The following is a 15,449-nucleotide window of genomic DNA, read 5'->3' on the forward strand; positions in this document are numbered from 1 at the left end:
TGCAAGGGAAGTAAGGAAGAGAAGAAGGAAAGAGGGACAGAAGGAGGGAAGGAAGGTGGTAGAAAGGTAGGGAGGGATGGAAGGGGGAAGGAAGGAAAGAAGGAAAAAGGGAAGGAAGGAAGGAAGGAAGGGAAGGGGGAAGAAAGGAAGGAAGTAGAAAAGAAGGACAGAGGGAAAGAATGAGGCAAAGAGTGAAGGGAAGAGAAGGAAGGAAGAGAGGAAGTAAAGGAAGGAAGGCGGTAGAAAGGAAAGGAACGAGGGAGGGAGGGAAAAAGAGGGAGGAAGGAAGGAGTGGAGGAAGTAAAAAGGAAGGAAAGAATGAGGGAAGGAAGCAAAGGATGGAGAGAGAGAGAAAGAAGAAAGGTAAGGGAGGAAGGAGGGAGAGATGGAGAGAGAGAGAGAGGAAGGAAAAAGAAAGAAGGAGGGAGGGAAGAGGGAAGGAAGGAATGAAAGAAAGAAAGGCATGTGAGAAGGAGGGAATCAGAGTTGGAAGAGACCGCAAGGGCCCTGATGCCGTCCAACCCCCTTCTTCTGCCATGCAGGAACTCTCTATCAAAGCAGGCCCATTGACAGATGGCCATCCAGCCTCTGTTTAAAGGCCTCCAAAGAAGGGGACTCCACTTCCCTCCAAGGAAGGAGTGTGTTCCTCTGTCAAACAGCCCTTACTCTCAGGAAGGCCCTCCTAATGTTGAGCTGGGATCTCTTTTCCTGCACCTTGCCTCCATTGCTCCATTGGGTCCTAGTCTCTGGAGCAGCAGAAAACAAGCTTCCTTCCTTCTCAACGTGACACTCCTTCAAATGCTTAAACAGGGCTATCATCATATCCCCTCTTAACCTTCTCTTTTCCAGACTAAACATCCCCAGCTCCCTAAGTCCTTCTTCATAAGGCTTCATGGTTTCCAGACCCTTCTCCATTTTGGTCCCCCTCTTTTGGACTCATGGCTCCAGTTTCTCAATGTCCTTTTTGAATTGTTTTGCCCAGAACTGGACACAGGATCGTTCCATTTGGGGCCTGACCAAAGCAGAATAGAGAGGCACTATGACTTCCCTTGATCTAGACACTAGACTGTTATTGATTTAGCCTTGAATCACATTGGCCTTGTTAGCTGCCGCATAGCACTGCTGACTCATGTTCAACTTGTGGTCTACTTGGATGCTAGATCCCTTTCACATATAGTCTTGTTAAGTCAGGTGTCCCCCATCATCCTATATCTGCATTTCATTTTTCTGCCCTAAGTGCCGGACCTTACATTTTCCAAGTTGCTTTCTAGTCTGTTCAGGTCATTTTGAATTTTGATCCTGTCCTCTGGAGTATTAGCTATACTATATACTATATTAGCTAATTTGATAAGTATGGCCCTAATTCTGTCATTCAAGTCATTGCCTCACTGGACACCCCACTGGTCACTTCTCTCCAGGATGAAAAGGAACCATGGCTGACCATCCTTTGGGTTCGGTTGGTCAACCAATTACAAATCCATGTAACAGAAGGAAGGAAGGAAAGAAAAAGTGAAGGAAAGGAAGAAGGAAGGAAGGAAGGAAGGAAGGAAGGAAGGAAGGAAGGACAGTAAGAAAGAGGGGACGGAGGGAGAGAGGGAGGAAAGGAGTTGAAAGACAAGGGGAAGGGAAAGAAAGAGGGAAGGAGGGAAGAAGGAAGAAGGGGGTGAAGGAAAGGAAAAGGGAATGAAAGAAAAAGGGAGGGAGGGAGGAAGGACAGTAAGAAAGAGGGGACGGAGGGAGAGAAGGAGTTGAAAGAAAGGAAGGGAAAGAAAGAGGGAGGGAGGGAGGGGTGAAGGAAAGGAAAAGGGAATGAAAGAAACAGAAAGGAAGGGAGGAAGGAAGGGAAGGAGAGGAAATAGAAAGAGGAGAGGAGAAAAGAGGAAAGAGGAGGAAGGAGAGGAAAAGGGAGGAAGGAGGAATAAGGGGAGGAAAGAGGGAATGGAAAGAAGGGGGAGGAAAGAGGGAAAGGAAAGGAAGGGGAGTAAGGAGGGGAAGGGAGAGTGGGAAGGGGGGAAGGGGGCGCTTCAGGGAGCCTGGCCGACTGACCAGCAGTGGCAGGAAGGGGATGGTGGGCAGGGGCTGCTGGGAGATGTAGTCCTCTCTTCCTTCCTCCGTCTGGCTTCTTTCCTTGGCAGAGTAGCTATTTAAACCCAGCCAGTGCTCAAAGCACCCGGCTGGACTCTGGGAGTTGAAGGCCCAGAGCTCCATCCAGACGGGGCTTTGGCTGCTAGCGCTCACTGCCACTGGAACCTGGGACCGGCGGCTCTAGATGGATGGGACATTTGAACCCTGGGGGGAACTGGGATTGTCCTGCCCCAAATGGGGAAATGTCCGCACCCAGCGTCCGAGTGGCAGCCGCGTGGGAAGGCCGCATGATGGCATCCTTGTCTTCACCCAGAGCAGCAGGGAGTCCCCCTGTCTTCTGAGACTTCTCAGGCCTTGGCCGGAGGTCCTTTTGGGCGGAGGCACGGCGCAGGTGGAAGCGATGGCTGTTCAGTCCTGCGGAGGGAAGGAGAGATGCCTTTTATTCGTGAGTCTTCCATTTTAAGGGAAAGCCATCCCCCAGAGAAAGAGAGAGGGAGATGGAGGGAAAGCAGACTCACCACATTCACATGGAGATGAGTGTGGACTTCATGTTGTGCATCAGGTCCAGCCGCTGCAGCAGGATTGCCAAGATATCAATGGCTTCCCTGCAGGAGAGAGAGAGCGGGGGGGGGGGGGGGGACAGAAAAGAGGGTTGGTTCAGGGTTGGTGTGTATATCTGGGTCTATCCCACTGGCCACTCCTGCCCCAGCCCTGCCTTGCAGCCAACGGACCCTGGGACCAGGTATTTTTTGAGCTTCCCGCTGCTCCCCTGCTCCTTGGGTTGGGACTGGCTGACCAAGACGTTGGACAGGGTCACTAAGTGGTACTGCAGCCAGTGCTTCAGGTCTTTGAGATTGCTGAGGTCCGCTACAATGGCCTTGATCCCTCTGAGCGCCTTCACCTGAGGAGAGAAGCAGGTTTTCTGTAGGAGGGTCACCCGCAGAGGGGAAACTACCTTGGGTTTCCTGCCTTGCGGATGAGCCCTGCCAGGGTCAGCCCTTACCTTGGCCAAAGGGTATTCCTCGCTCTCCTCCATCTGATACTCGTTGACTTTGAGGATGAACTCAGTCATGCAGGCGTCTAGGTTGCACTCAGGTGAAGCCAAGACAGCGTACATGAGCTGATCGCAGGCCCTAGAGAAAGGGACGGAGAGCCAATGGCATCCCTGCCGGACCCCCAGACCCCCGGGAGGGAAATGGGGGGCTCCTGGGAGGAGGAAGCCGCCTACGTTTCTTTTGAGTTCAGGAAATGCTTCAGCATCAGGTCCAAGCTCCCAAGTGCGATGCCGAACAGCAGCACATTCTGATCTTTTTTGGAGTAACTGGGGAACTTGTGGCACAGCCGATGTAAGTTCTCCTCGTTCTGTCAGGAGGAAAGAAGACAGCAGCAGGGAAAAGGAGGTGACTCCCACTTGTGGCCTTATGTGACAAGCCTTGGGAACGTGTCCTGCTCTTTAATGTGGGTTTTGGGTTGGATAACTTTAAAAGGGGGGGGGACCTATTGTCTCTCGAAGGTTTTAACGCTCATTTCAGTTTCCACGCTCACCTTTGGTCTCAGAAAGACAAGGTGCATCAAGATGTCCCAGACCATTATATTAGGAAGCCACTGCAGAGGACTTGGAGGAAGCGTCAAAGCAAACTGTTTCCCAAAACCCCAAAGCGGGTGAAAGATTGTAAACACAAGGATAACTAAAGGGGGGGATGCAGACAGTGAAATAAGCAAATGCTTCTTAAACAGCCTCCTTCCTTCCTTACCGGGCAAGAGATAAATTCATTCGCATCAAACATCTGATCACTGGGCTTTTCATCAGAGGGTCTCCCCTGAGGCTCTGGGACCCTAAAAGGAGCAGGCCATGAAACAAAACAGGATGAAGCTACGGAGAAGCTGCTTGCCGGACATTGTCATGCGCCACCGGTCATTTGGCCATTTGGAGAGACAGACTTACCTGTCTGACTTGGGCCCAGGATCAGCCTCCGTGGGACAGGGACCGGCCTCTTCATCCTATAAACAAACAGAGAGGGGAGAGAAGTGAGAGGGAGAACACGGGGTTCAAGGGGAGGTTCTTGGGGTGGCCCTTTTGTTTCCCATGAGTTGGAAGAGTTCTTCAGGGTGCTTTAGGCTGGAACAATAAAACACACAGATATAGGATTATGGGGTTCACCTACATGTGAAAGGGATCTAGGAGTCCAAGTAGATCACAAGTTGAACATGAGTCTACAGTGAGATGCGGCAGCTAAAAAGGCCAATGCGGCCCTAGGCTGCATCAAGAGAAGTCTAGTGTCTAGGTCAAGGGAAGTCATAGTGCCTCTCTATTCTGCTTTGGTCAGGCCCCAAATGGAACGATCCTGTGTCCAGTTCTGGGCAGAACAATTCAAAAAGGACATTGAGAAACTGGAGCCATGAGTCCAAAGGAGAGCGACTAAAATGGTGAAGGTCCTGGAAACCATGAGGCCCTATGTGGAACGTCAGAGGAAGCTGGGGATGTTTAGCCTGGAGAAGAGAAGGTTAAGAGGGGATATGATAGCCCTGTTTAAATATTTGAAAGGATGTCATATTGAGGAGGGAGCAAGCTTGTTTTCTGCTGCTCCAGAGAACAGGACCCGGAACAATGGATGCAAGCTACAGGAAAAGAGATTCCACCTCAACATTCGGAGGAGGTTCCTGAGAGTAAGGGAGGTTCGAGAGAGGAACACACTCCTTCCTCCATGGAGATTTTGGTGGAGCCTCCTTCCTTGGAGGCCTTTAAACAGAGGCTGTGGATGGCCATCTGTCAGTGGGGATGCTTTGATGGAGAGTTCCTGCATGGCAGAAGAAGGGGGTTGGATTGGATCAGGGCCCTTTTGGGGTCTCTTCCAGGTCTAGGATTCTATGATTCCCCTCCTCCCCATCTTTTTCTTTCCCTGCGGCTCCTAACGGCATCTACCTTCATCGTCATCTTATGAAGATCAAAGAAGAATAGATTTGGACAGAATTTGGATAGAAAAGGGGGGAATGACTCTTTAATTACCTTCGAAGAGGAAAGGCTCTTTGCTGGAAGCGTCTCAGGGCTGGCCTCCTCTGGATCGGTCACCTGTGGCAAACTGAAATAGGGACAGGAAAAAATGATGATGATGATGATGATGATCCCTCAGTCACAGTAGGAAGAAAGAGGAAACGAAGGAAGGATAGAAAGAAGGAAGGAAGGAAGGAGGAGAGAAGAGGATAGAAGGGGAAAGGGAGAGAAAGAGGGAAGCAGGGAAGAGGGAAGAAAGGAGGGAGGGTGAGAAGGATTGAAGGAAAAGAAAGGGATGGAAAGGAAAGGAAAAGAAAGAAAGGGACGAGAAGGTGGGGGAGGGAGGGAAAGAAAGGGAGGGAAGAGGTGGAAAAGAAAGGAAGGAAGGAAAGAGGAAGGGAGGGAGGGATGAAAGGAAGAAGCGAGGTAAAAAAGAAGGAAGGAAAAGAGGAAGGGAAGGGAAGGAAGAAAAGAAAAAAGGAAGGAAGGAAGGAAGGAAGGAAGGAAGGAAGGAAAAAGACCATGAAATAACTGGGGCCAGAATGAAGTTCTGGAAAGGCCGCTTGCGGGGACATAAGGACTCACCTGTCTGAAGCGGGTGTAGGATTAGGCTCTGCTTCTGCAGGAGAGGGATCATGGCTGCCCAAATCCTATAGATAAAGAGAAGTGAAAGAGAGACCAGGGGACACAAGGGGTGGCCTTGGGGTGGCCCTGACCCTAAAAGTCTCCCCCCCCCCCAGTTTCCCCCTTTTGTTACCCATGAGCCCAAAAAGTTATTCACCTTCTCCCCATCTTTTCCTTTCCCTGCGGCTTCCTTCTCTTCCTTGTTTTCCTATCAAGGGAAAAGAAGAATGAGTTTAGACAGTCCTCCAATAAAGAGGGGAAAGGGGGAACGGACTTTATTACATTACCATCAAAGAGGAAAGGCTCTCTGCCTCAAGCATCTCAGGGATCCCCTCCAAACTGAAACACAGACAGGAATATGATATCATCATCACCATCATCACCCTCTCAGTCCCAGTAGGAAGAGGGAAAGAAAGAAATGAAGGGAAGGGGAAAGAAACAAGGAAGGAAAGAAAGACAGAAAAAACAAAGGAAAGAAGGAAGGAAAGAAAGAAAGACAGGAACAGGCCATGGAACAAAGTGGAAAGACCACTTGCAGAGACTTCTTCATTCAGTCCCCATCCAGGACCCAAACGGAGAAGACCTTACCTGTCAGACCTGGGCCCAAGATCAGCCTCTGCAGAACAGCCATCGCTCTCCGAATCCTACAAAAGAAGGAGAGAAGTGAAGGACAGTCCGTGGGCCACAAAGGGATGCTCTTGGGTTGGCCTTGAGCCGAAAAGCCGTTCCCTAAAAAGAGGGAGAAGGGAGACGCGTCCGCCCCCAGTTTTGCCCCTTGGTTACCTATGAGTTGAAAGGTCTATTCCCCTGCCATCCTATGAAGATAAAAGAAGGATGAATTTGGGCAGAAAAGATGAGGAAAAGGGGGGGATGCCTATCTTTCCTTACCGTTAAAGAGATACAACTCTGTGATGCAAGTGACTCAGGGATGTCCTCGTCAACATAGCTGACCTTGACTTCTGGGAGACTGAGAGAGGGACAGGAGAAGGAGATTGGTATTATTATTGACCATAAGGATACTATTATTTCCTTGCCAATACAGAAACCCCTCTGGCCCATAGAGAACCACGGGGGAATACTTGCCCACAGAGAAACCATTCTGGCCCATAGAGACTCACTGGGGAATATTTGCCCACAGAGAAACCATTCTGGCCCCTAGAGACTCACTGGGGAATATTTGCCCTCAGAGAAACCATTCTTGCCCATAGAGAATCAGTGGGGAATATTTGCCCACAGAGAAACCATTCTGGCCCATAGAGACTCACTGGGGAATATTTGCCCACAGAGAAACCATTCTTGCCCATAGAGAATCAGTGGGGAATATTTGCCCTCAGAGAAACCATTCTTGCCCATAGAGAATCAGTGGGGAATATTTGCCCTCAGAGAAACCATTCTTGCCCATAGAGAATCAGTGGGGAATATTTGCCCACAGAGAAACCATTCTGGCCCCTAGAGACTCACTGGGGAATATTTGCCCATAGAGTAACCATTCTGGCCCCTAGAGACTCACTGGGGAATATTTGCCCACAGAGAAACCATTCTGGCCCATAGAGAATCACTGGGGAATATTTGCCCTCAGAGAAACCATTCTTGCCCATAGAGAATCAATGGGGAATATTTGCCCACAGAGAAACCATTCTGGCCCCTAGAGACTCACTGGGGAATATTTGTCCACAGAGAAACCATTCTGGCCCATAGAGAATCCCTGGGGAATATTTGCCCCTACAGAAACCATTCTGGCCCATAGAGAATCACTGGGGAATATTTGCCCACAGAGAAACCATTCTGGCCCATAGAGAATCACTGTGGAATATTTGCCCCTAGAGAAACCATTCTGGCCCATAGAGAATCACTGGGGAATATTTGCCCCTAGAGAAACCATTCTGGCCCATAGAGAATCACTGGGGAATATTTGCCCCTAGAGAAACCATTCTGGCCCATAGAGAATCCCTGGGGAATATTTGCCCACAGAGGAACCATTCTGGCCCATAGAGAATCACTGGGGAATATGTGCCCCTACAGAAACCATTCTGGCCCATAGAGAATCACTGGGGAATATGTGCCCCTACAGAAACCATTCTGGCCCATAGAGAATCCCTGGGGAATATTTGCCCACAGAGAAACCATTCTGGCCCATAGAGAATCCCTGGGGAATATTTGCCCCTAGAGAAACCATTCTGGCCCATAGAGAATCCCTGGGGAATATTTGCCCCTAGAGAAACTATTCTGGCCCATAGAGAATCACTGGGGAATATTTGCCCCTAGAGAAACCATTCTGGCCCATAGAGAATTACTAGGGAATATTTGCCCACAGAGAAACCATTCTAGCCCATAGAGAATCAATGGGGAATATTTGTCCATAGAGAAACCATTCTGGTCCCTAGAGAATCCCTGGGGAATATTTGCCCACAGAGAAACCATTCTGGCCCATAGAGAATCACTGGGGAATATTTGCCCATAGAGAAACCATTCTGGCCCATAGAGAATCACTGGGGAATATTTGCCCCTAGAGAAACCATTCTGGCCCATAGAGAATCACTGGGGAATATTTGCCCATAGAGAAACCATTCTGGCCCATAGAGACTCACTGGGGAATATTTGCCCCTAGAGAAACCATTCTGGCCCATAGAGAATCCCTGGGGAATATTTGCCCCTAGAGACACCATTCTGGCCCATAGAGAATCACTGGGGAATATTTGCCCATAGAGCAACCATACTTGCCCATAGGGAGTCATTGGGAGATATCTTCCCATAGGGAAACCATATTTGGCCGCCCAGAGATTCATTGGAGAGTACTTGTGATGGGCAAGTATTTTGTAATGGTTCTCTATGGAAGGCATGCTTTCTCTCTGGGCAAATACAGTACACTCATTTGTTTTACTATGTCCCAGAAGGAAGAAAGGAAGAAAGGTTAGAACAAGGAAGGAAGGAAAGAAAGACAGAAGATAGGAAGCAAGTGAGCAAGGAAGGAAACGGGGCCTTACCCTGGACAATCGTCCTCGTCCTTTTGGCGCTTTACGCATTGGAACATCAAACAGAAAGGTTTCACGGCGGCCTGGAAGCAAAGTAGAGAGTTGATGAAGGAGAGCCAGGGGAGAAGAAGAAGGGGCACCATGGTTGTCCCCCCAATGCTTGGCCTTTCCCTTCAGCCCTCACTCACTTTGACACGGTCCTTGAAGCTAGGCCTGGTCAATGGAGGAGGCTTGATATGTTCCCCGGTGACCTGGAAGCAAAGGAGAGAGACCATGAAGGAGAGCCAGGGGAGAAGAAGAAGGGGCGCCCTGGCTGTCCCCCCACCGCTTGGCCTCTGCCCTTCGGCCCTCACTCACTTCCAAGCAGCCCTTGGGGTCAGGCTCGATCCGTGTAGGACGCTTGAAATGTTCCTTGATGGCCTGGAAGCAAAGTAGAGAGACAATGAAGGAGAACCAGGGGAGAAGAAGAAGGGGCGCCCTGGCTGTCCTCCCACCGCTTGGCCTCTGCCCTTCAGCCCTCACTCACTTTCATGCGGTCCTTGAAGCCAGGCATGGTCAATGAGGAGGCCTGAGACCTGAGTCCAGGCCAAGGAGCCTCACAGAAAGCAGCCACTGGTCTCCAATGGCCGGGTTCCAGAATGGAGTCAAGCAGGTTCCAGAGCAGATACGGAACCTTTGTGAGGGAAAGCAAGGCTAGATAGAGGGTTCTCTGGGCTTTGCTGCCTAGAAGCCCTGAACATGCTCCAGATATAACAGTATTCCCTGCAAAGATAGTGATGTTCCCTCCATAATAAGCCTCCCTTCAATGGAGGCATTCACTAAGTAGTCATTGGTGAGGTGGAGAGGCAGCCCTGGCTGTTGGGGCCTGATAGCATTTGGAAGGGGTTCTGAGGCCACCGTCCGTCATCAGCATTGAAAATAGTGTTTACATTTATATTAAATGCCAGAATGATACAGTTTTATTACAATTTAAAATGAATTTTGAAGTATTAAATTTCAATGTTCAACTTTTTAAACATAAGGGAAGCCTTCCGACGCGCCTCTCGAGAGACGCTATGATTTCATGACTGACACTTCGCATCAATGTGCACTGTTTCATAAGATGCGCTTTTAAATGGATGATGATGATATATTGGTGCATTATAATTTCTTGGCTTTGCTTTTAGGCTGCAAAGGCAGGCTTTTGCTTGGGTTTTGGGTTGCTTCACTTTGTAAAGAGCTGTGTAAGGTTTCGGGGCCAGCCTTGCTTCGGCGCCTGCAAGGACGCATCCGGACGCGGGAGCTGCAGAAAGCGTGGCCCAAAGGCACCGTTTCTGTGAAACCCAGGCATCCGGAGAGCAAGGCCTTGCGGCCGGAGGATGAAAGCGGTTCAAAGGAGGCGTCCGGAAAGAAAAAGCGGCAAGTTTGCAGAAAGAGGGGGAAGAAGAAGCAACAGGAAGATGACAATTTGGCAGAAGCGGACGGAGGTGAGATTGCTTTTGCTGGTTGTTGTGTGAAGCGCGTTGGCGTCTCTCATGGCGCCCCAACATTGGGCTGCTTTTACCCCAAAGAGGCTGCCGTTTTGGGTGTGTCAGGGGTTCAAAGGTGGGCTAGTGACACCTCACATACACACAGACACACACACACGATAGATACCGTAGCCAACAAAGTACATTTGTTCAGTGATTTGAACACTGGACAAGGATGCTGGGTAACTGGGGTTCGAGTCTCCGTTCCCTCATCTGCGGAAACCCACTGGGGAACTCACATTGTCTGAACCTCAGAGGAAAATGTGGCCAAGAAAACACCACTATTGGTATTATTATTATTATTATTATTATTATTATTATTATTATTGTGTGTGTGTGTGTGTAGTTGTGTGTGAGAGAGATCATCTGAATTTCCAGGCAACTGGCCCCTTTGCCCTCTCTCCAACTTGCTGCATCTGAATTGAGGAGCCCTGGTGGCGCAGTGGTTCAGTGCTGCCTGGACTGCAGCCACTCACTCAAAACTATCAGGTGGCATGAGGACGGCCATCTTAAATCCACCCAAAATCCTGTCCATCAGTCAACCGCTTAAGACCGTTGTGAGAGGAGAGCATGAGGGCAGCCATCTTGTATCAGCTCCAAACCAACCTCCTTCCTTCCTTCCTTCCTTCCTTCTTTTAGCACTATTTTGGCCCTTGCAGCCTGAGGTGAAACTGCTCTTCCTGTTGCACTTCCTGCTTCGGCTGAAGTCTTCCCGGCTTTTCTGCTTTGTCAATAGCAAGCAGGGGATGCTGGGACGCCGCCTCCTCCTGGGGTTTCCTCCCTCGCAGGGTTGGCGTCCATCTCTCTCTCTCTCTCTCTCTCTCTCTCTCACCGCTTCCTCTCCTTCCTTCCTCCAGGCTTTTCCTGTTGGTCAAGGTTTTCAGAGGGGTCAGCGTGGCCGAATTCTCTTCCCGGCTGACCCCCGGCCAAAGGAAAGGGACACTGAAGGACTCTGAGCAAGGGAAGATCCAGCGGTGAGTTTTTGGGGGTCTTCCAGTCCGTCTGAGATGATAATAAAGGGTTTTTGGCGAAAGGGGGATATCTAAAGGTCATCCAAGGAGAAGTCCCCCACCCCTGTGAGGTAGTCTGGTTGACCGCAACGGAGAGAGGAAGGTGGAGGGAGGCTGATTATTTAAACCAGACACAATAAACAATTGGAAAGAGAGGATATCTGAAGGCCATCCAGACTAACTGCCCTCCTTCCCCAGAAACACAGGAAATGTCCATTAAAAAATGGGAGGGTGAGTCTGTCATTCAGAATGATTGACGTTAAGGACAAGAAGGGGCTGGGAGGCTCAAACCAGAAATAGAACAGAGTTGGAAATGAGTATCTCTAATGGTTATCCAGACTGTGCTTAAGAAACAAGAGAGTCCGCCGCCCCTGTGAGGTAGTCTGGTTGACTGCAAAGAGAGAAACGGGGAAAGCTTGAGGCAAGTAAAGAGTTGTAAAAAGTAGATATCTAAAGATCATCCAGGCCAAGGCTGCTGGGAATGAAGCAGGAAACGGTCAAGCTGCGGTTAAAGAACAGAGAAGGGAGAGTCCGTCTCTGGTGAAAAAAGAAGAGAGGGAAGACCGAGGCTAGAACTGATAGAAAGGGGTATCTAGAGGTCATCCAGACTGACCCCTGGCCAGGATACAGGAAATGTGCAAGGATGCCACCCCCCCCCCCCAATAGACTACAATGAAGGGAGAAAGGGGGAAAGACCTAGACAAGAGAGACTGATGGAAAGGTTAGAAAAGGGGGATATCTTGTGGTCATCCAGACTGACCCCTGGCCAGCATACTGGAAATGTCCAAAGATGACCTCCCCCCCCCCCCCCCCCGATAGACTACAATGAAGGGAGAAAGGAGGAAAGACCTAGACAAGAGAGACTGATGGAAGGGTTAGAAAAGGGGGATATTTTGTGGTCATCCAGATTGACCCCTGGCCATCATACTGGAAATGTCCAAAGATGACCTCCCCCCCCCCCCCCCCCGGATAGACTACAATGAAGGGAGAAAGGGGGAAAGACCTAGACAAGAGAGACTGATGGAAGGGTTAGAAAAGGGGGATATCTTGTGGTCATCCAGACTGACCCCTGGCCAGCATACTGGAAATGTCCAAAGATGACCTTCCCCCCCCCCCGACTCCCCCGGATAGACTACAATGAAGGGAGAAAGGGGGAAAGACCTAGACAAGAGAGACTGATGGAAGGGTTAGGGGTTAGGCTTTAGGACAGGGGTAGGCAACCTTTTTGAACTGGGGGCCGGATTGCTGTCTCTCAGATTACTGGGGGGGCCGAACCCTCCGGGGGTGGGGCCGCGTGCTGGGGGTGGAGCTTCCACCCTCCAGGGGGCGGGGCTTTCCCTGCTCCCTTTCCCGACCTCCAGCTGTCTAAGAGACAGCTAGAAGTGGGAGGTGGGATTGGGAGAGGGGGTGACAGGCGTGCACCTGCCCTTCCTTGGCCCCCAGCTGCTTCTCAGAGACAGGTGGGGACCAGTAAGGGCCCGTGAGGGGCAGGAGCAGCAGGCGTGCAGCCCCTGCTCCTTTCCTCGGGGCTTCGCCAGGCCTGAGGTGTCCTCCGAAGGACACCTCAGGGCTACCAAAGCCCCGTGGGGAGGAGGAGGTGTGTGCCTGCCCTCTCCTCCTCTGTCCCTTCCTTCGGCCAAACGGGCTCGAATGGGCCCTGTTAACCGAAGGGGAAGGAGACGGAGGGAAGGGCTTGGGCACCCGTCCCAGGCCCTTCCCTTCGGTTCTTCCCCTCGGCCGAAAGACGAAGGAAAGGCCGCCAGGGAGCCCAGAAGGGTGGCCTGCCAGGCCCTGGGCTCCCTCAGGGACCCTTCCTCCTCAAGACCTCCCTCCGGAGAGAGAGGTCTGGCGAAGGAAAGGCCCCCAGGGAGCCGAGATTTAAATCATGGGTTACATGGATATTTGATATATGATGAAACAAAATTGGATGGGAATGCAAAGAACCATTTAATTAGGAAAGCATTGCTTAGAACATGGGAGATATCTAGAAAGAAATGGTGCCCATGGATCCCATTACGGACATCTTCAAATGAAGCTTTGTTTGAAATAGAAGATCTGAAAGAAAACGAATGGGTGACATAGGAAAATATAACAACGGTTGAATTGGGGAAAGGAGAATGAAATCTCAAGAAGAACTCCAAAAGGAAGGATATATATGAAAGTGGTTTGCTTATAGACAGTTAAAAGAAAGGTTTCTAATTGATAGTAAGCATCTAGGAATTGGCTGAGATGAACCTGAATTAGAGAAAATAATAAAACAATCCTGGAAAGAGATGAGCAAATTATGTGACCTGATTAGGAATTCTGAATTAGAAGATGAAACCGTGAAGGAATATATGATTGAATGGGCCAGAGATTTAAAAGACCTTTACAACTACATTCTTGGGGGAAATTATGGCAAAATAAAATAAAACACACACCAAGAACTGAGATTAGAGAAAACCTCTACAAATCAAGGTATAGATGGTCCCTTACTCCTTATAAAGTATCTAAAATGTACAGTCATAACCCTAATAGATGTAGGAGGTGCAAAAAGGAGGAGATAGGTAGATATTGATACTGTTGGTGGCAGTGTCCTAAGTCAAAGTTATTCTGGGGAAGAATAGATCAGGACCTGAATTAAATGTCTACCTTCTGAATCTGAGAGATACCTGGAATTTGGGGGAAGAGAAAGAAAAACCTTTATTCTCTATGATTATAGCGGCAAGAACTGTCTTCGCCAAAGATTGGAAAACAGAGGAGATCCCTACAATAGAAGCATGGAAGTGTTAGGTATGTACGAAATGGACAAATTAACTGCTCTGATAAGCCAAACAAGGCTGGAAATGTTTGATAAAGAATGGAAGCCTTGGAGAAAATACCTGCAAAAAGATCTTCAGGGAGAATTAGTTACTGCTTTTGAGGATGATTAATAAAGGAGGGAAAACGTTTAGCAGGATTTTAAACAATCTCTGTTTAAGGTATTGTTAGTTACGATGAGTAGAAATGAAGATTCAGGAACACAAGGTTTATAAGCTGATCCTAATGACTTTTATAGTTGTGATATAGTTTTTGTTTACTAAGAGTTAGCATGATACATCTATGTAAGGGATAGAGTGCACATGGCAGGAAGGTTAGGCATGATGGGAGGTGTCACAGGTTCACAACATGTCACTGATGGTTAACTAGAGCATAGGTCTATTTCAGTGAACATTCAGACTGTAAATGTCATGTTAGCACTCATTTAACAATTAAAAAAAAGAAATAGCAAGTAAAGTTTGATTGATATTTTATCTGGCCCTTTTATGCTAGTGATGTTCTCCTTTCCCTATTCACCTTGATTGAAAAATAGAACTAAAACCTGTAGCCATTTAAAAAGCTGACAAGTCAAACAGATGGGGCTGTTTCAATTGGTCCAGCATGTGATGGACTTTGATACCACCGTGTTCTTGACAAGCAGCAAAAGCAAGTATGAGATGCGTATGGCACTAGCAGAGTTCATCATACAACCAGAAATCTTCATTCTACAAAGATGTCACCGCGTGGGTAAGAAATGAGAAATGTCATCTAATTCCACCCACTCCCTTGCAGAAATACACATTCCTTAATTACAGATAAATGGAGGTTAAAAATCATTGTAAAACCTATTATTATAAGTTATTGTAAAACACGTTAAATATAACAGAAGCAACAAGAGGTTTCTTAATTTGCTCAGCCCTGCTGCCTTTTTATTTCCTGAGAGCTGTTTCTCCCTTTTCTTTGACATTGCTTTAAAAAGGGCACTCCCATCAAAATAGGGATACAAGGTGGAGTAAATAAGCCGCATCCACCTGTCATTTCTTCACCCTATCTCCAAATTCTGTGAAACCTGATCTCTCATTTGGTTTGTAGCAAATTGTTCAAATTGATTTTGAACAGATGAAAGAAGTTCTTAAGTGGATTTGAGATTGGTATTTATTTATTTAAGCTTTGTAAAAACCACCCTTCATAATCCAGATAAAAACTACTCCAAAAACCTAACGAAGCAAAGAGGAAACAACAGTTAAGACAGAATCAGCTAAACAAAATGCTTTGGCAAACAAATTTTTTTTTTTTTGAGCTAGTTCAGTCTTGGTGCCATTCGTGCCAAATTGGAAGAATTATTTTGGGCGGGGAACTACAATTCCCAATCCCCCAGGCAGCATGATCATGTTGGCTGGAAAATCCTGGACACTGTACTCTCCAAGTAATTTTTTTGAGCTGGCACTCAACACTGAAAGCTCTGCTCAGAAAATCTTTC

The 15,449-nt window shown here is 48.5% G+C and overlaps 2 protein-coding genes and 1 long non-coding RNA gene across 3 annotated transcripts in view; 1 reads left to right on the forward strand and 2 right to left on the reverse strand.

Annotated features, from left to right (window-relative positions):
- Positions 1 to 2,413: 2,413 nt before the first annotated feature.
- Positions 2,414 to 3,549, reverse strand: LOC149315206 (uncharacterized). Its single transcript, XM_089522751.1, has 5 exons — positions 3,314 to 3,549; positions 3,089 to 3,218; positions 2,817 to 2,986; positions 2,604 to 2,690; positions 2,414 to 2,499 (listed from the first exon to the last, which is right to left on the reverse strand). The coding sequence occupies exons 1-4, from the start codon at positions 3,343 to 3,345 to the stop codon at positions 2,609 to 2,611; spliced, it is 414 nt and encodes a 137-aa protein (XP_089378877.1). The 5' UTR covers positions 3,346 to 3,549; the 3' UTR covers positions 2,414 to 2,499; positions 2,604 to 2,608.
- A 33-nt stretch (positions 3,550 to 3,582) lies between these two features.
- Positions 3,583 to 15,449, reverse strand: part of LOC149315207 (uncharacterized) — a 33,879-nt gene continuing 22,012 nt past the window's right edge. Inside the window, exons 2-13 of the mRNA XM_089523182.1 lie at positions 9,031 to 9,093; positions 8,862 to 8,924; positions 8,686 to 8,756; positions 6,590 to 6,668; positions 6,290 to 6,345; positions 5,989 to 6,040; positions 5,859 to 5,909; positions 5,663 to 5,727; positions 5,093 to 5,165; positions 4,031 to 4,086; positions 3,840 to 3,921; positions 3,583 to 3,630 (exon numbers count right to left, since the gene is read on the reverse strand). Of these exons, the coding sequence (XP_089379308.1) occupies positions 3,583 to 3,630; positions 3,840 to 3,921; positions 4,031 to 4,086; positions 5,093 to 5,165; positions 5,663 to 5,727; positions 5,859 to 5,909; positions 5,989 to 6,040; positions 6,290 to 6,345; positions 6,590 to 6,668; positions 8,686 to 8,732 (609 nt within the window). The 5' untranslated portion in view covers positions 8,733 to 8,756; positions 8,862 to 8,924; positions 9,031 to 9,093. The remainder of the gene's footprint in view (positions 3,631 to 3,839; positions 3,922 to 4,030; positions 4,087 to 5,092; positions 5,166 to 5,662; positions 5,728 to 5,858; positions 5,910 to 5,988; positions 6,041 to 6,289; positions 6,346 to 6,589; positions 6,669 to 8,685; positions 8,757 to 8,861; positions 8,925 to 9,030; positions 9,094 to 15,449) is intronic.
- On the forward strand, positions 9,971 to 14,121 carry LOC149315208 (uncharacterized). The gene is made up of 3 exons (XR_016281163.1): positions 9,971 to 10,139; positions 11,039 to 11,155; positions 13,893 to 14,121. It is a non-coding gene; the product is annotated as an uncharacterized LOC149315208 (long non-coding RNA).

The sequence above is a fragment of the Sceloporus occidentalis genome, unplaced genomic scaffold (genome assembly GCF_023333645.1).
Source record: "Sceloporus occidentalis isolate IW3139 unplaced genomic scaffold, rSceOcc1.0.p SCAF_4, whole genome shotgun sequence".
NCBI lineage: Eukaryota > Metazoa > Chordata > Lepidosauria > Squamata > Phrynosomatidae > Sceloporus > Sceloporus occidentalis.